This window comes from Herpailurus yagouaroundi, unplaced genomic scaffold, assembly GCF_014898765.1.
Source record: "Herpailurus yagouaroundi ecotype Mexico unplaced genomic scaffold, PumYag 163, whole genome shotgun sequence".
Classification (NCBI taxonomy): domain Eukaryota; kingdom Metazoa; phylum Chordata; class Mammalia; order Carnivora; family Felidae; genus Herpailurus; species Herpailurus yagouaroundi.
Window position 1 is genome coordinate 27,007,640 of NW_024412404.1, and position 20,195 is coordinate 27,027,834.

General features: G+C 48.5%; 1 protein-coding gene across 6 annotated transcripts in view; it reads right to left on the bottom strand.

Moving 5' to 3' along the window:
• Window positions 1-20,195, bottom strand: part of ARHGAP22 (Rho GTPase activating protein 22) — a 180,591-nt gene that overhangs the window by 142,577 nt on the left and 17,819 nt on the right. Inside the window, exon 1 of one of the 6 annotated variants that reach the window (XM_040485690.1) lies at window positions 4,533-4,970. The exons of the other annotated variants lie outside the window; for them this stretch is intronic. Within the exon in view, the coding sequence (XP_040341624.1) occupies window positions 4,533-4,566 (34 nt within the window). The 5' untranslated portion in view covers window positions 4,567-4,970. Of the gene's footprint in view, window positions 1-4,532; window positions 4,971-20,195 lie in introns of those variants that run through there. 6 annotated transcript variants of the gene reach the window in all.

The following is a 20,195-nucleotide window of genomic DNA, read 5'->3' on the forward strand; positions in this document are numbered from 1 at the left end:
AATCACTAAATTCTACTCCTGAAACCAATACTACACTGTATGTTAACTAACTTGAATTTAAATAAATGTTAAAAAAAGAAAGAAAGGAGAGCATGCAGCAGAGGACCTAGCTGAGATTGGAGAGTATGGGAGGACTTCCCTGGCTCAAGTCCTCAAGCGAGGACTTCCCTTCCCTTATTTGAATCGATAGCTGAGGGTGAATAGGAGTCCAGGAGTGTGTGTGTGTGTGTGTGTGTGTGTGTGTGTGTGTGTATGCCTACGTGTGTGTGTGTGCATGTGCGTGTAGAAGGGAGAGAGAGAGAGAGAGACAGAGACAGAGAGAGAGAAGGGAAAGGCATTCCAGGCAGAGAAAATGGCGTGCTAAGGCCCTGTGGTAGGAGGCCCATGGGACAGTTGAGGAACAGGAAGAAGGCCAGTGTCGCTGGAGCCTGGACAGTGAGAGGAGTCTGGAGGGGTGGCCACTGGTTAGACTGTAAGAATCACTACATGGTAAAGGGCCATGGTAAAGGCTTTGGCTCTTAACCTACAGAGCAATGCAGAAGTCCAAGCTGGGGCTAGGGGAAGAGGCCGGAGGTGAGTTTATGGCTGGATATACATTTGAAAAGATAGCTCTGGCTCTGAAGTGGAGAATGGATGAGGTGGGTGAGAGTGAGGCAGTCTTATTGGTATAGTCCAGGTGAAAGATGACGACGGCTGCAGGTGGGTGATGGCACGAGGATGAGTGAGACAGGCCGAGTCCAGAGCTCTTTGGGAGGTAAAGTGACAGGTCTGTGTCCCATCCCTCATCCTAGTAAACTAGGGCAAGGCCAGAACAACAAGCCTCGAGCAAGACTGACAGAACATCCCGATGTCTGAAGACACAAGCCCCATTACAGTGGGATTTCAGAAAGGCGAACAGTCTGGAGCCAGCTGGGGCTGCATCGCGGTCAAGTATTTGGGGGCTCTGTTCTGCCTACGGCTGGAGAGGTGGGGAGACAGACCTGGTTCTAACCAGGTGTTCCCAGGGGCTGTGTGAGCAGAGGAGGGAGCGTGCACAGAATGTGGTAGTGGGTCTGAGCTACGGCACGAGGTCCCGCTGCTCCTCCTCTCCTATTCCCAGAGGAGAAGGCACCTGCCTTATGCTTTTATTTTCTGTCTTGAAAAAGAAATGGCAACTTTTAGTGTCACAAAACACACAGACTTGTGACTTGCTCCACTGTATATGTAATAAATTCATGGGGTTTTAGTGAATTTATCTTATTTTTCTTCTGGGAAAAGTGGCAAGGGCAGGGTAAGCTCTCTCTTCGAATCCCACTCTGGGAATATGGAAATGGGCATCAGGGGAGGAAGAGCTTGCTGGGGCAAGGCGACAGGGAAGGGTCCCTGGAAGGGACCTCTGGAGCCAGGCGGGGAGCAGGGAGCCACCCCTGGTTCCAAATAGCCTGGGCTCACTTCAACAGGCCATGACTAGCTAGGAGGAGTCTGAACTGGTCCTAAGCAAGCAATGGCAAGCTAAAATCACATACTGTATTAATGGCCACATTATGCTGATTTGAGCCAATCTGGACAACTTTCCTGAAGTCAGTCTGAATTGTGTGATGCACTTAAAACTAAGCACAATATTTGAATCCACTGGCCTATTTAGAGCCTCTTCCAGCTAGCTTGGGTGCCTCTCTATTTTATGAATTATTATTGTCCTCTTACGTATACGCCGGTGTGCAAGCGTGTGTGTGCGTGTGTGTGTGTGTCCCATGTTGACATCTGCCTCTTCTGCCTCTAATTTCTTGGAAAGTGAGCTCCGTCAGGGCATGACAGAGGACCAGACCTAGCTCTATATGCAGGTTAAGTGACCGTAGGCACTCCCTCAGAGGTTCTCAATCTTGACGTCTCCCCCTCCATAGGAAAAAGACCTGAGGACAGCTTTCAGGTGTTGGCAGCCTTTGCCAACAGGGCTGGCCTGGATGGGGGCCTGCCAGGAAGTTAACAGCCCACTTGACTCTGAAGAAGGGTGCCTGGGAAGACCCTCTCTGCAGAGCAGCCTTTTGGCCAGACCCCAGAGGCTTCTGAGCTGGCTGAGGCTGATTTTATTAACTATCCCCAAAAGCAACCCCATTTTTTTTCATGCAACCCAGTGTACCCACATAGTGGCACAGCCCGGAAGGATATCTGGAATACCAACAGTCTGGAGCAGTCTGGACAAGGCAATATCTGGATATCAAGTGCTGTGATTTGCATACTATGCTTGCTGTGTTTATAACATGTATCCTGCCCAGCTCCGAATAGGTTCAATGGAGATGAATTTTGATGTGAGTTCTTCTTTCTACCACAGCCCAATTTCTTTAAGGTGTGCACAGGTACACACACACACACACACACACACACGCACACACACACACACATTCTGGTCTGTATTGCTCCAGAAATGTCCTTAGGGGGGGTTATTCCCTAACAAACTGAAAGCCTGACCCTGCATCATCCAATTCCGGACCTGGTCTCTGGCCTCATGCTGTGCCTGCTGCCCCTCCCTGCCCCCAGCTTCAGCCTCCTACTCCTGTGTGCCCCTCCCCTCCCACAGCGCCTGAACATGCTGTTCCTCACCTAGAAGGCAGCCTCTACCTTCCACCATTCTTTGCCTAGTTACTTCCCTGTCATTTCCCAGCTTACAGCTCAAGTACCACTTATTTCCTCTGGATGCTACGTTTGTAGTATATGCTCTTAGAATGCTTCTTATCATAGTTTATGATCATACATGTTTGTGGGTAAGTAGTTAGCTGACACGCGGTACCATAAAAGTCATCTTTTAACATATCTCACCAGATAATATCATCCAGCAGAGTGTCCCTCCACCTTAGCATTTTGGAACAACCAAAAATGTCTCCAGACGATGCCAAAGGTCCCCTGCGGGGTGGCACAAAATCATTCCTGGCTGAGAACCGCTGACCTAGGACAACTCTGTAAGAAGTTCGGGATTTCAAAGGCTGGCTTCCTGAGAGCCCCTTTGCTGAAGCCCCGATCTCTTTCTAGACCAGTACGGTGCGATAGAAATATAATGTGAGCCATATATGATTTACAATTGTAATTGTAAATGTTCTAGTGGCTGCTTTAAAAGAAAGTAAAAAAAAAAACAAAAAAAAAACGGGTGAAATTAAATGTAATGCTGTATTTTATTTAACCCAATATATCCAAAATGTTGTCATTTCAGCATGTACTCAATATAATCATTATTAAGATACTTTACATTCTTTTTTTCTGCCAAGTCATCAAAATCGAGTGTGTGTTTTTCTCAGTTTGGACTAGCCATATGTCAAAGGCTCAACAGCCACATCTGGCCAGTGGCTAGGACATTAGACAGGTGGGAGGACAGACTTAAGTTTTCTCAAAGTGCATGCATGGCCTGGCCCAACCCTTTAATTGGTCACTAGATTGCACTCCCACCCCTCAGCAGAGCCACGCACAGCCTGTTTTGCCCACCAGGGTCCACAGGTTATCATCCATTTGGAGCACCCCTCGGAAGAGTCCTGACACTTGTGACCACGCTCTGGAAGGCCAGCCTATCCAGTAGTCATCTGTTAGAAGCTAATGAGATGGGTGTGTTGCCCATGAGTTCACGGGGGGCTGGAGGGTCCCTGTCACTCACACACACACATGGGGAGAGACACGCTGTTTCCAAGCTCCCCAGGCAGGTATTCGACCCACCTCCAAACCACCTGTCCTCATCGTCATTGCTCATAAGGGAGGCTCAGCCCTCCCCAAACACTGGCCACCTTTTCAGGCACATTCTATTTTCTTAAATGATAGATGTTCTCATCTAAAATGACACTCAGGCCAAGAAGTTGCTATCCCTAGGAAGATGCTGTTCCTAGTCCTGGGACTTGTCCTGAGTCTCCAGGCCACTCTGCAGGGACATGGGCTGGCTGGGGCAGTGGCCGAGTCCTGCAAGATCATCCCTGCAAGGTTCTCCAGACTGCCATCTCTTACTTATCTCTAAGTTTCTGCCCTCACACGCTCATCTCCAGGCTGTGCAGCTTCCTAGGAGTTCTCCCCATGGGACCTGCCTGAGGAATTGCTTCCTGCAGCCCAGCCCAGGTGGCTCCTTCAGGCTCTACAGAACACCCTCCCAGGCCACAGGAATGAGGGTTCTCACTTGGACTTGGCGTCTCCAGAAACCAGGATACGGCCCTCCCTAGTGAGGGCCACTTTTGTCTTGGCTGCTAGGGCAAATCTTGAGTGTCCTGCATTTTTTAGTAAAGGAATAAAGTTTTCACCAACTTGTCACCTGGTCACTTTGAGCCACCCAGGAACTCAGCAAAACACAGAATACTGGATGAGGGCTGAACATCCACTTGGCACTAACATGGCTACTGCCCTTTTGCAGTCTCCGGTCTGACCCCCACAGACCCCAGGAGCCTCATTGGGAAGGCATGTCCGTCAGGAAGATGCCTTTGGAATGCCTGCCTCATCTGACTCCCAGTGTGGCAGCCGGCTGAGTGTCTGCACGTGTTAGCCAAGAGACACACATTGTGCCCAGATCCGCCCCAGGAAGTTGGACTTACCCCTCCTGGCTTGCCTGATCTTTGGGCTCAGCATATTTCAGAAGCCGCCAGGCCAGCGTCCTTGTGCCGATCATGCTGTCATCCACTTCCCTTTTCTCTTCCTCTTGCCCAGTTGCCCCTCCTGCCCCGCTCGGGCCCCCATGGCTGCTTGGCTTTACCGGCGAGACTCCCTTGGCTCCCTCTCCTTTGCTCCCGACCGAAGGCTTGCCTTGGACTACGCGAACCTCAATGCATTATTTATCCATCCCAGAATTAATTCCCATCCAAGCGAACCATGAAAAGGCTCGGTAACGGCTGCTGATCACTGTCGGGGCCAGGGCGGGGCGGCCTGGCTGTCCCTCGGCCCCAGAGAGCACGCGGCACTGCTCATCCCAGAGCCGGCGCTGCGCGTGGGGCTGGGCTCCCCGCGGGCGGACGGGCGGGGCGCGTCCGCGAGCTGGAGGGCGGTACAGCCGGGGCCCAGCCGCGGGCGGGTCGGACGGCTCCCGACGGATCCGCCCACTGCGCGGGGAGGGCCAGTCCAGCGCTCGCGCTGGCGGAGGGGAGAGGAGGCAGGGAATACCCGCCGAGGCCCGCCTGTCCTGCCTAGGTCCCCGGGGACAGCGCTCTTGGGGGGGACCGGGCAGGTCCGTCTAATGGGACCTGCTCCGCCTGATGTCTCCTGCAAGCGGTTTAGGAGCTCAAGGTTCAACTGTGAAAGACAGGCGTGTCTTAGAAGGAGCTTGCAGCCTGGGCGGTGTTCACATCCTTACTGGATGGGCCCAGCAAGCAGAGGGATGCGTGTTAGGAATGTCTCTGCTGCCTTAACAGGGTGAGAGGAGTCAGGATGCACACGAAGTTCAGGGCCCGCACTTAGTAGGATCTCAAAAACTGTTCACTGAGTAGTGAATCTGCTAACTGTTTAATACTAACGACTCTAACGAATGCATAGTGGGGCTTCTGGGGAGTTCAGCCTCAAGAGCCTCAAGAGTGCCCAAGAAATGCAGTCACACTAACAGCTATCATTTATTAGGTGCTTACTATGTGTCTGGCATTAGGCTGGTGCTTTCTATTCAATATGTCACATACTTCTCAAATTCTCCGAGGCAGGTGCTATTGTCGTGGCTTTGCAGATAAAGAAAATAAGGCACATAAATGTTAAACAACTTGCCCAATGTCATACAATACAGTCAGGATGGGAATGTGAATCCAGGGCTGTGTGTTTACAGCTGATAGTTTTCTATGATGCCAGTCTCTCTAAATCCCTAAATTCCAACCAGTTCGTGTGAGCAGTTTTTGACTCGAGAGCCCTCGAGGAACTTGTTGGATGGTGAGGACCAGCCTTTGTGCCCCTTAAATGACCCCATGAGAGGTTAGGCATTTGTGCCTGGGGCTGGGTTTTTTGTTTTTCGTGTTTGTTTTTTGAGCCTGAGTGCTGTGTGGACCTTGTAACAGTTGAAGATGAGGGGTCTCAATGATGACCACTTTGCTTGGAACAGCCATGCTCCCTCCCTGATCCTCAGAGTGCCCCCATGTCTATTGAACCCCAAATGTCCTATTAATGTGGAACCAACTCTGGCACCTGGATGGGCAGAAGTTCTGGGGGCTAGGGGTCTACTGGGAGGCCCTGCAGCAATCCATGCTAGTGAGGACAAGTCTGGCCTACAGAGAGGAGGAGAGGATTGCAGAGGTCAAGGACTCACCAGGATGTGGGAGTTCCAAAGGCCAGGTTGCAGGGAGAAAGCAGAGTGCCTGGAGACAAAGCTGTCTTACTCAGCAAGAAGTCAACTTTTTCTGGCCCTCGGCCACCCCTCAGAAGAGATGAATGAGTATTTTGATATAATATTCAAGGCTTTTCATGGTATTGCCCATGCCTTCATCTGTGACCTATCTCCTGGGCATGCTACCACACACAGCCATGTGCACGTGCAGCCCGTGTGCCCCTGTGCCTTTGCACTAGCGTCTCCCTCTCTCTGGAGTGTGCTGTCTCATGGTTGCAGTTACACAAGCCTGATCATTCTGAGCAAGTTCCCTGTAAAACTCTCCCGACTCTACCACCAGCAGGAGCCATTAAACACTTCCCCAGGGCTCTTATCTGTGTCTCACAGACTGCCCAACATCCCTCCGGCACTCCCAGCCCTGAGCCTCAGGCTGGACTCAGGCCACAAGCTCTATGAGGAATACTGGCTTGGGGGACAGATCCAAGAAACACCACTGAATGATGGTGTTTTCCTTTTCCTTTCAGACCAGGTAGAGGCCGGGTCAGGCTGGGACAGAGGCCACTGGGGAGCACTGGGGAGGATACAGATCTGGAAAATCTCATGTTGACATCAGGGCCACAGGGTAAGGTCCCGTGGTCAGTGACAACGTCTTGAGCAATCATGAAGCCCTGTGAGTAATGCAGCCTGGACCACGTCCTCTAAGCTAGAGGCACGAAAATGCCCTGAGGATTCAGTTTGGGTCCGCTCACACTTGTTTTGGTTAAGAATCAACCCCCGGGTGCTTTTCCTGTGCAGCTGTTTCCCCCAATGACATTAAGTTGCTGGACTCACCCTCTTGATTTTCCTAGGATCAGTGTTGGATTCAGACAAAACCACAGAGGTTCTGGGCTCAAACCCAGAAGTAAAGCTGGGACCAGGGCAAGAGCTACTCTGGACTGTGCACCTGAGAATGATGGGGGACAGGGGTGGGGTGGGGACAACATAGCTCTTCCTTTTCTCTGCCCTCAGACCAAGTTCCCAGGACTCCTCTGGATGAGGGGATCCATAGAGTCCAGCTGGAAGGGACATTAGTGTCCCCTCCTTCTTGCTGTTTACAAAGCCTGTACCACAGGGCCCTAGGAGCCCCTAGGTCCCTCTGAGGCTTCAAGGAGGGAAGGTGGGATGAGGACAAGAATGGGGCGAGGAGATCTGCTGAACATGGTGACCTCTTGCTTAAGTTTTTGTTTGAAGGAACAGACTACTCCCTGACTTACAGGCAGGAGACTGAGCCCAAGGCAGAAAGATACAGGCCTCACGTAGAAGTAGAGACAGAGAGATGGCCTCTTTCCCGTTGCCCTGCCCCTGCCCCAGTGGCCCTGGGTCTCCCTTCTCCAGTTCCCTGGCGTGCATCATTTCAGCATTTCCTAACGCTGCTGTGGGCCAGACGTGGCTAGGCGCTGAAGGGTGAGTGGAGAGGTTTGGGAGGGTAGAACTCGTCAAAGGCATCCGCTAGAATGCACACCTCTCAGTCAGGTGGTCACCCAATCCAGTGTCATTGACCAGAGCCAAGATGGCTTCACATCAGTGGTTCTCAACCTTGGCTGCATGTTGGGGAGCTTTGAAAACGAACACCTGTGTCCCATCTGCCATTGGGTCCTATATAGTCTGGCATGTAAACTGGTCACTGGGAGTTGTAAAAGCTCTTCTGGTGATCCAACATGTGACCAGGGTTGAGAACCACTCCTTTAGGAGGTAATTGCATCTGTGAGCTTGGGGACACCAGAGGCAGTCTTTGCCTGCTGTCATCCCAAGGGAGTCTTCTCAGGGAGGGACACATTTCGCCAATCTCCCACTCAGAAAATGGAAAGGGGCCTCTATCCCAAGTTTCACCGGGAGACTGCTCCATTCCACACAGAGCCACAGGTACTGGTGTATGGCCTGTGCACTGCATAACGGTGTCCAGTAGAGGGGGGAGTAGGGCTGGGTTTGGGCTCTGCTGGCAAAGCTCTGTGTTCTAGCGCCATTCGAGGGATCTGCTGGCAGGAGGGTGAGCCTTTCTCTATTTTTTACCGAGATGTCATATGGATAGCAGAACCCTGCTCCCCTGTTCCGGAAGCTGTAGGGAGGACAGAGTGTGCTCTTCTGGAGGCAGAAGGAGAAAACACTGCGGTTGCAGAGTCTGAGATGCCTGCGCAGCGGTCACCAGCACCAGTGTCCCCTGACTTCCTGCTTTTAGTGCTCTCTGTCCCTGCTGCCAGGAGGCTGACGCTGCAGCTCTCTGGCACGTCACTCCTGTCCATCCCAGTGGTGTGCTGGACCAGCTGGCCAGTAGCAAAAGCCAGTGAGAGCTGATAGCTAAGTTTTCAGGAATTTGGCAATTTTAACAGACATCATTAGAAATTACATGTTATAAGCTTCATTTTATAAACAGCGAACTAAATTATATTAAAAACAAAGGGAATACACACTCAACACACATCACTTCCTAATTATGTTCCCACATTTCAATAGTGTCTACATTCTTAAGGTTATTTGCACCTTTTATAAATGCATGGTGAAAATACTATTGTGAGGGTCGATTTTGTATGTCATATAAATATATTATATATATTTAGATATGTTATAAATATGTTATAATACATTTTATATCTATCTATCTATATCTGTCTATCTATCTATCTACCTACCTATCTATATCTCCTGTTGGTTCTGATTCTATGAAGAACTCAATTGATCTATATATTGCAGGGCTACTCACATCTCTTGGCAACTCCGTGTTCAGCAATCATGCTGGTAGTTTGAAATTGGTGGTGGTGGGAGTATTTACATCAAGAAGATCAGTAAACGTTATCAATCAGGACTTAACATTGTTTCCTTCTAGGCAGCCGGTTGTTAGGTGTTTGCCAGCACACCTCTGACCATTTACTCCCCTGCTGACTCCGTGCCCGCCGCCGCCTCAGCTGACGACTCTTTGCTGCGGGCAGAGAATGCTAGCTCTCCACCAGATCTGTTCTCCCCTCCTTCACGGGCATGCCCAGATACCCTCCATTTCCCAGCCTCCTTGCACTCGGTGTGACTGTGCCCTGGCCATTGTTCAGGAGAGGACGTGATGCGGCCGCCTCTAGTTGTGGCCCACAGGACCCCTTGCCCCAACACTCCTCCGTGCTCGTCTCCCTTTTCTGGCACCATCTTGGAAGTCCATGCAGGAGAAGGGAGAAGCCCTGTAGTCTGAGCCCTTGAATGGCTAGTGAGGCCAAGCCCCCACTGTCAACCTCAAAATATCTTGGATGGTTATGAAAGGGAGAGTCATTACCTAGTTGGTCCCCTTTGTTACTCTAGCTGAACTTCCCACCAGATATACCCTCTGGCTGCCCTTCTTTGCCTACCAGACTTGGATGTACCCTTTTGGACCCTGTTTCAGGGTCCCTTCCCTGCTCAGAGCCCCATGGTTAGAGTTCAGCACCTTTACTATCTCTCTCATTACCCATCCCTGAGGCCACAGGAACCTTCTAAAAGGCCTCTTGCCAGGGCTGATGAAGACCTTACCCATAATTTAAATATATAAAATTTAAATTACCCATAATTATTACCCAGGACCAACCCATAATTTAAAAATTAACCCATAATTTAAATATTATAACCCATAATTTAAATATAAACTATAAACAAAACTTAACAGTATGCTGAATTTAAAGTATTCTTTCTAGATTTTTTAATTGCATGATCGTGTGGGATTCATCAAAGGTGAACTTTTCTGCCACTTTGGTGGCCTTGCCTTGCTGGTACTCTGAACGTATCCTTGGTTAGCCTGTGGGCACTTGGGTGTTGCAAGACTCACTGTCCCAGAAAGCAGGGCGTCTTGCGTGGCCCACTGTCCCTGGCCTCAGTCCTGTTGCCTTAGGCCCAATGTCTGTCTCTGTCCTTGGCCCAATGCCTCCTTCAGATGTTTAGCTTGGCTTTTAATTTCAGTCTTGGCCACACACTTCAGCCCAGGCCCCCAGAATGGATCTAGAGCCCTGGACTCCTACTCTTCTGGGTCTTTGGTGCCCAAGGATCCTGGCCAGAGAATCAGGACAAAGATGCAGAATCCAGGACTGGGCATTGTAAAACCACCCAGGCACACCAGGCCAGAGTAAGAGGGTTGAGACCAGAACATGGAGGCCTGGCTTGGAAAGCCCCTCAGTTGTGACTTGCAGCCTAGGCCACAGTGTCTGGAGTGTTGTAGCCCTGGGGTCGGGGCAGAGGGGGCCTAGGGTACCGAGCGGGCTCAGACATCACAGCCTTCTGTTCCAACCTCCATTGTAGCACTTGTCCCACATTGCCTTCAACTTTGTAACAGCTAATGTCCAGGGGTGGGGGGGGCTGCTGTATGGGATGGATGAGTGAGTGGGATACCAGCTCTAGGGCAGGTGCTGAGATGAGAGTTTTATTGGGAATTAACACGTGTTCAGGAGTGGGGTGGGAAGGGAGTGTCAGAGTACCACGTCAGTGTCTCTGCCAGCACTCTGGGGAGCTCCAAAGTAGAAGGCCCAACAGAAGGGTCTGGCTTTGGATGGAGGTGGTCAGGGCTGTGTACTGCCACTTTCCAGGGTCATTGGCTGAGGACCTCGAGAAGAGAAGGCCACCGCTGCCTTGCATAGTCGTTGGCTGGGGGCCACCCAAGAACAGCATGAAGTTGGCTTGAAAGCTGAGGCTGACCCTAAAAGAGCTAAGAGCTAGTGGCTGTCAGCTGATCCCACTCCCCGCGGCCCTGATCCTGGGCAGTGAGTCCTTTCTTGAAGGGGCTCTGAGCAGCTAAACTATGTCTACCACATGGGGTTTCTATGGAACTCAAAGGCCTCATTTTTAAGCCCCTGTAAATGTTGGGTTCAGACAAATACTACTCACTTAAGAATCTTTACTTGGCCAACTGTCTTCTGGGCTTGCCATTTAATTGGGAAGCTTTCAGACAGAGATTTTATTGAGCTGCTAAGTCTCATTGCGGGTATCTTAGAAGGGGAAGCTTCTGTTAGAGAGTATGTGGAACTAACAGTGGGACAGCTTTGCTCTGAGTATGTGGTTTCCCCCTAGGGCACTACAGGCAGGACAGTAAGGACCCCATCCCACAGGTCTGATACCTTGGGCCAGGCAGAATCCTGTGCTGAGCTCTTGCTTGTGGCAGAGGCTGAGAGGAAAAAAGAATTGTGACCTCAATAGTCCTGGAAATATGGTATACTGAGTCTTGGAAATATGGTGTACTGACGTTCCAAAGAGCTGTCACACCCTTCCCCTGAAGCAGTGGGGTGGGGGGGGGCACCCAGTGGCAGGACAACTGCCTACCCAAGCATCAGCCTGCCCAAGCCCAAATGGCAAAAACTGTCCTCACTTGGGTCCTTCAAGGAAGCAGGTCTGAAATGCTTTCCCCTCTCCAAAGAGTCAGATTTTAGAAAATGGTGACTCACCACTTTGGTCAGTTTCACATTATTGGAAAACAAGTCTTCTCCCTTGTGAAAACACCTGCTTGTTGTGGAAAGTCAGGGCTTGGGACAGATGGAAAGAATGGAAATTTCCCAGATGCCTTCTCTCTCAACTCACACCTCTCCCCAAGGTCAGGGCTCTCCCCTGCACAACAATCCCTGCCCCCTGCTCCTCTCCTCTGGGCAACCCAACCCCTCCCCTTGGCACAGAACCTCCATCTGCTCTTCTAGACATTTGCCCTCCTTTTGCATCTTTAATCCCTCTTTCCCTCACTGGCTCTTTTCTCCAAGTTGACAAAATTACCCAAGACTCCCCTGCTCTCAAAATTATACCTTTTCTTCCCCTCATTTGTAATGATGGAATGGAACTTGTTTTGAGGCTGCAAAACATCTAGCCCCTTCCTATCATGGGGGAATCTCCCGCCATCTCCCTCTTTGAAAGCTGTAAGGAACGGATCTGCTGTGTCCCTGCAGGCAATCAGATGTGGCCAGGTGACCTAGGCTCAGCCCATTAGATGCCCCTGCCTGGTTTTTGATCTAATCTTGAGTATCACAAAAAAGTCTGAGAGATGGTTAGAATGGACTTCCCAGTCCTAGCGGCAGTGACAATGTCCTGCTGTGACAATGGTGCCTTCCAGTATGGCGGAGATATCCTGCAGGGGTGTCTTGCTTACACTGTCCCGCAAGAAGACAATCCTCGTGCTTCTTACTTTTAGGCCCTTTGGAGCCCCCGAATCTTTCTTGTCCATTTTGCGAACCTAGTTCTCCAGCTCCCAAAAGATTTTGTAAATAAATCTCCAATATACTTCTGATAAATTCCCTCTTCTGGCTTTAGCTGGTTTCGGTTGCCTTTCAGTGACCTGCAACTCACAGAATTCTAGCTGATGCCCATGTCATGCCTCTCAGCCCATGTTTCCACCTTCCTCTCCTCTCTCACTTCCTAATCTTCCTGACTCAGCACAGATGGTGCATCTCCTCCGTATCCGTTCTCTCACAGACGGTATTTCCTGCCTTATTTCCCCAATTATGCCACCATGCTAATCATCGCATGTCTCAGCCTGGAAACCACAGACTGTCCTTCCAAACCATGGCTGCAGTCTTCTGCAGGCTGTCGTCATGTGTCCTGGGTGAGGCTCTTGTGGGTTATGACTGACAGTAATCTCAGCTCACCCAGAAGGCACAGCTGGATGGGGTCTCCCCATTCCAAGATATACTTCTTTCTAGACTTTTTTCACCCTTATCTGTTTCAAAATCCAACTCCTGTCTGGGTGTACCCTTTGTTGAGTATCTGGTACACACACGCTACCTTACTTCAACCTGAAGTGGGTGATATATTTAACTGCAGTGCTGGGGAAAAACAAAACAAAACAAAACCTCTGTCAACCAAGAGTTCAATATCTGATGAAATTATTCTTCCAAAATGAAGGAGTGATGAACACATTCCCAAATAAACAAAGCTGAGACAGCTAACTGTTAGCAGACCTGCCCTACAAGAAACGTTGTGGGGATTCCTTCAGGCTGAAACAAAAGGACACTAGACAGTAACTCAAATCCATGTCAAGAAGTAAAGAACACCAGTAAAATGTATAGGTAAATATTTAAGATAGGACTGATGTATTTTTCTTTGTAATTTCTCTTTTTTTCTTATCTGATTTAAAAGATAACTGCATAAAACAATAATGAGAAATTCGTATTGATGAGCACACAGTGTATAAAGCACACAGTGTATGAAGGTGTAACACGCACATAAGTACACGTGTGGGAATAGAGATATCTAAGAAAAGTTTTTGATACTTTGATAATACTTTTGAATACTTTTGATATACTTTTGAATACTTTTGATACTTTGATAATACTGTTGATATTAAGTTGGTATTAAATCAAACCAGATTGTCATAAATTAAGATGTAATCCCCAATGCGGCCTCTAATAAAATAACCCAAAAATACATAGTAAGAGAAACAACAAGCGAATTAAAAGAGTATGTCAGAAAATATCTATTTAACACAAAAGAAGTCAGTAATTAAAGATTTGAGGCACAAAGAAGATATGTGACACAGAAAAAAGTAGCAAAGTAGCAAAAGTGAATCCTTCTTTATCAGCGATAACATTAAATATAAATGGGTTAAGCTCTCCAATTAAAAGTCTGAAGTGAAAGGATGGATTAAAAAGACATCAACCATATGCTGTCTAAAGAGACTTATAGTAGCCCTCTTTATCTATGGGGGATATGCTCCAAGACCCCCAGTGGATGCCTGTAACCACATAGTACCAAACCCTATATGTGCTATGTTTTCTCCTATACATACATACCTATGATAAAGTAGGCACAATAAGAGAGTAACAACAACTAATAATCAAATAAAACAATTATAACAACATACTATAATGAAAGTTATATGAAGGTGGTCTCTCTCTCTCTTAAAATATCCTGTTAGACTGTATTTACCTTTCTTCTTGTGATGATGTGAGATGATAAAATACCTTTGTAATGAGATGGAATGAGGTGAATGACATAGGCAATGTGACATAAGGTTTGGCGACTATTGTCCTTCTAATGATATATCAGAAGGAAGATCATCTTCCAGACCACGGTTGACCGCAGGTAACTGACCCTGGGGAAACTGAAACCACAGGTAAGGAGGGGCTATTGTCCTTTAGATTCAAAGACAACATATAGGTTTAAAGGAAAAGGATTGAAGAAGATATCCTGCACAAACAGTAACCAAAGGAGAGCTGGAGTGGAGTACTAAATTCAGACAAAATATACTTTAAGACAAAAATTATGACAAGGGAGAAAGAAGGTCAATATATATATTAATAAAAGAGCCTACGGGGGCGCCTGGGTGGCGCAGTCGGTTAAGCGTCCGACTTCAGCCAGGTCACGATCTCGCGGTCCGTGAGTTCGAGCCCCGCGTCGGGCTCTGGGCTGATGGCTCGGAGCCTGGAACCTGTTTCCGATTCTGTGTCTCCCTCTCTCTCTGCCCCTCCCCCGTTCATGCTCTGTCTCTCTCTGTCCCAAAAGTAATAAACGTTAAAAAAAAAAAATTAAAAAAAAAAAAGAGCCTATAAATCAAGAAGATGTAACAATTGTAAACATATATTCACCTAACAATAGAACACCAAAGTTCAGGAAGCAAAAATAAACTCATGAGAGAAATAGTGCAAAAATAGTAGTTGCAAACTTTAACATCCCACTTACAGTCATGGATAGAACAGCAATGAGGAACACAGGACTGAGGACTTGAACAACACTGCAAACCACCTAGACCTAACAGACGTTTATAGAATACTTTGCCCAAGAACAGCAGAATACACATTCGTCTCGAGTGCACATGGAACACATTCCAGGACAGACCAAATGCTAGACCACATAACAAGTCTCCATAGATTTAAAAGGATATCTGCTCTCACTGCTTCCAGCCCACAGTGTGCTGGAGATTCTAGTCAAGGCGGTTAGGGAAGAAAAAGAAAGAAAAGCATCCAGATTAGGAAAGAAGAAGTGAAACTCTCTCTGTTCACAGATGACATGATCGTGCACACAGAACATTTTACGGAATTTACTAAAAAACTATTAGAATTAATAAATGAGACCGGCAAGATTGAAGGGTAACAGGGTCAACGTACAAAAATTAATTGTATTTTTACGCACTCGCTCTGAACAATCTGAAAATGAACTCATAACAGAAAATGATTCCATTCACAATAGCATCAAATAGAACAAAATATACAGGGATAAATCCAGTATGACAAGTCTAACACTTATTGTCAGAAAACTAGAAGACACCATTGAGAAGAATTTAGCTGAAAAGATCTAAATAAATGGAAAAATATCACATGTTCACTAGTTGTAAGATTTAACATTAAGGTGGCAATACTCCCCAAAATGGTCTACAGATTTGACACAATCCCAGATGACTCTTTTGCAGAGATTGACAAGCTGATTCTAAAATTTATATGGAATTGCAAGGCACCCAGAATAGTCCAAACATGTAACCTGGGCATCAAGCCCCAGCACAGTGGTTATTTTGGTCATAGCACAGGGAGGTGCCTCGTCATGGATGTTGACTTCAACGTTAAAGTTAGTCCTAAATGTCTTTGTTGACGGGTAGAGGGGGGGGCTCCCTACTTTGTACCCTAACCACTTTGTCCCCTACCTCTGTGGGGGAAGCAACACTCCTTGTCTCTACCCACAGCTTCTGGGTTCATCCATCTTCCCACCCGAGAGGCCAGCTCATCCCACAGCATGGCTCCCAGCCGGTGCATGGTGGCTCTCTTGCGAGTACTGGAGGCTAAGAATTGAGCAGGAGGATTGGAATGATCTAGGCAAGAGATGTTTAAGGCTCCAAATGAAGTAAAATGGAAACGATTGCTGTGGCCAGGTGAAAACAGCCCTCACAGCGGAGAGTCAAGAGGATGAAGAGCAAGAGAACTGAGTCTGACTCCTGGCTCCACCAGCCTTGATCTGAATTACTCTGAGCGAGTCCCTTACCTTTTCTGTACCTGTTCCTTCTTCCATCAAATGGAGATGTTAATTTCTTTTCTACCGTTGCAAACAGGCAATACTAAGGTAGGAAGGCTGTGTATGTGGGAGCTCTTTGCAAACTGCCAAACGCTATATAAGGACACGTTACCAGAGTGTGTATAAGCATCCGACTCTGTGTCATGATGTGCAAGAACCAGCTGTGCACTGACAACCCAATAAACTCTGTGAAGAAGCATTCCTGGCTCATTCTTTCCCAACATTTTGGCCCAGAGAGCTGTATCCTCATACCAGGAGGTAACGGATATTCCTGCAATATTACATAACCTCAGGAATAGCTGTAATGAAGTTTACGTTCTTACCGATGCAGGTAACGCTTACTTGCACTGACCATTAAAAGAGTTTGCTCGCTAGCTTGTCGTTTACTTTGACCTCTCTGTGAGTCTTGTGTTTTGGTCAAGAATTTCAAGCTTTTCCAAATGTGGCTTCTCTGTTTACAGCTCTGTGTTACTCAGCAGGCAGTCTCTTGATGTAAATACAACAGGGAGAGGAGGGGGGAGGTGATTTCAGAGGAAGTGAGATGGCGGGTACACTCGCCATGCCCGTGGCGAACAGCGTGCAACCGCTACAGCTCGGCACACACCGAATACCAGTGCCGAGGGCTCATGGCCCCCATCCACCCTCTGCGGACCCAGTGTCCCGATGAGCTTCTATCACCCGATCAGCTTTTTTTTCTTTCTTGGTTTCTGTTTGCTGGGTGATGGGAGGTGATGTGGTTGAACAGACAGAGCCTGGGTTTTGGGATCAAAATCTGGCCCCACCACGCTCAGGCTGAGTGGACTGAATAAGCCATTTCATCTCTCGGTACCTCAGTCACCTCGGCTGCGAAATGGGGGCAGCAACTGCCACCTCCCAGGGTGGCGATGGAGATTAAATGAGATCAGGATTTAAAGCAGGTAGCATACGCTCGGTACATATTTGACCCCCACAAAATGTAGGTGTGTGGCCTCCTGTATGCCAGTTACTACACAGGTAACTGGAGAAGCAGGGCTACAGCTTTTAGGAGCCTATAATCTAGTGAGAGGGGAAGGCAGACATATGAAACCGCCAGTCCTCATACCTGCTCACACGCACAAACGCTCACATGCACACACATGCATATACTTACACACACACACACACACACACACACACACACACTTGCACAATGCCTACACTCATGTGTGCGCATGTTACACTCACATACATGCACGCGCAAACACATGATAAACTCGTATACACGCATGCACACTCATGATACACACTCACACTCTTACGTACACGCCTCACACCCACACTCACACACACACATTCTGTCCCAAGCACACGATCACGCTGAGGTTCAGACACAGTCTCACACTTCCCGCCCACGTGTGCATGTGTATGTGCAGACTGGCGCACGCCCACAGGTTCCCCCTCGCACACATGTGTGCTCATCGTCATGAAGCCACATGTTGTGACTGCCCCGGAAAACACTCGAGCCCTGCTGTCCAGGAGCCCCACTCCTCTGCCACCATCCGTTGCTGCCCAACGTGGAGATCTGTGCTGACTTGGGGGTAGGCTCGTCACCACCAATGTGTGGCACGTCTCTCTGCCCCTTCCTCATGCACAATGTTTACTCTCAGAATATACTGACTCTGCTCGATAACATATCAGCCCCCTTTCTAAGAGCAAAAGCCTCCGGTCCTGAGGTAGTTACTTGCAAAATGTGCTCCTGTGGGCCCCATCAGGGATCACAGGCCTGCGGACCTAGCCTGGACACCTCTGGGGATTTCCTGGTTCTGCCTGGTCCTCCTACTATGAGCTCTGCCTTCCCCTCCTGCCTTCAAACGGCCTGCCATGGACCATCTGGGCCATGGACCAAGGGGCCTTACGAGTGTTTGCTGCTCTCCATCTCCCCCAACCGGTCACCCAGAGCTCTGGCCAGAACAGCCTGGCATCTGCCTCTGTGTAGCAATGTGAGGGAAGGCAGCATGGTAGCAGTTTTGATTAGCTCTGTGAGCATGTCTTAAGTTTCCCTCTGGGTTCTTCCAGAAACCACATCATCCCTTGTCTAGCTTTGTGTCTCCAGAGACCTTAATAACTATTTATCGAATGAACGATTGAGCCATCTAGGGCAAATCTGCAACGGAACCTTGGTTGAAGGTTGGGATTGGTTGTGGAGAGAGGGGTGTATCACTTTTGCCCCAAACACATTAAAGTGGACTGAACAACAGACAGCCCACCAGGCCCCTTGTTGTCTGGGTCAGGGGACACCTCTATCACTTGAGAACTCTTTGGAGCAAAAGAGTGGCCCTGCTGCTAAAGGAATCTGGTCTCATCACCAAGTTCCTGGTTCAGAGGAGCCCCGGTCCAGTCTCCAGGGGGAGGGGGAGCCTGGGTTAACACAGAAACTGCCACAGCAAGAATGTTTTGGAAGGCACATCCCGAAAAAAGGAACCTGGTTGCTCTCACATTTCTTAAGAGGAAGTCAAGTCAATCACAAAATACCACTGCCTGAAATGACTAGTGGTTGGAGTGTATTCTCGGTGTGAAATGAATTTCCCTAATTTGGGGTAGGCATGTGTATTTCTGGTTGTTCTTCTTGAATCAGCCTCTGCAGTCACACTTGCCTTCTGGTGCCAGGTTGGCCACTGGTGAGGGGTGTGGCCCTGGACAGATGAGTTAATCTCTCCACGCCTTTGTTTCCTCTTCTTCAAAATGGGGACATGAATACCAGCCAGGACTGTCGAGAGGATTGAATAAGAGCATTTATGTGCATCTCTTTGGACAACCCAGGAAAACTTTGATGTTAAGTACCTGGTCTCTGAACTTGAGGCCCTATCCCGATGTTCTGAGTCCCATGCAGTTGAGGTCTTTTCCCTCTACAGAAAACCTTTCTCTTGTGGAAAATGCAGGAATTGGACTAGATAACTTCGATGGCATCTTTCAGATCTGAGAGAACATGTTGGGTCAACAAAAAGGTAGCCATTTTGAGCCAACTCCAAGAAAGATTAAGGTCTCATGTTGCCAAAAGAGAAGCACGTTGAGCAGTTTGGTCAGGGTGAAAGGATTCTACCGCATTCTAACCCTAATGGGAGGCCTGGCTCCTAATAACAATGTTGCTTCCCGGGGCGCCTTGTGGCTCAGTTGGTTAAGTGTCTGACTCTTGATTTCAGCTCAGGTCATGATCTCAGGGTTCACTGACAGTGCAGAGCCTGCCTGGGATTCTCTCTCTCCCTCTCTCTCTGTCCTTCCCTGCTTGTGCTTCCTCTCTCTCTCTCAAAATAAATAAATAAATAAACATCAAAAACTCACAAAAAAAGTGTTGCCTCTCTGTAAATAAGGTTGATTCGAACTAATTTGGATGTAAACTTTAAAAAATAAACAACAAAATTAAAAAAATAAATAAGGTTGATTTTCAGGTAACCACACCTGAGCCACTGTGTTGAGAGAAGTGTAGGAGAAATATCCACACAGAGCACATGATGTTTTGTGACCGTCATGCTCTTCTGGTATCTGGTCACCAGAGGTCTTTTAGAAGGAGTCAGTCCAGGGAGGCCTTAGGGGTCATGGAAATTACTTAGACTTTAGGTCCAGGAGACCTGAGTTCAAATTCATCGCCATGCCAATGGGTAGCTCTGGGAACTGGGATCAGTGGCTTGTGTTCGCTGAGCCTCAGCTCCCTCGTATGTAAAACAGGGACAACAGGGCTGTAGGGAAGTTAGACGACACAGAGGAAGTCCTGCGAACGAGCCCCTTCTCCATGACTCACCCCTTCAAAGCAGGGATGAACATGTTATGATCAAATCACATTTATGAGCTCACACGGTGGAGCAGGGTCTGCCAGCGTGAACTTTGGTGGAGCTGAGGGCTGGGCTGTGGCCTAACGGAGGTCATGCAGGGAGTCTGGGTGGGGCTGAGATCGAAGTCCAGGTCCATCTGTCTCTGGGACTTACATCCTCATCATAACTCAACACTGCCACCAGGGCACGTTGCAGTGCATGAAATGGCTTCAGAAATACGC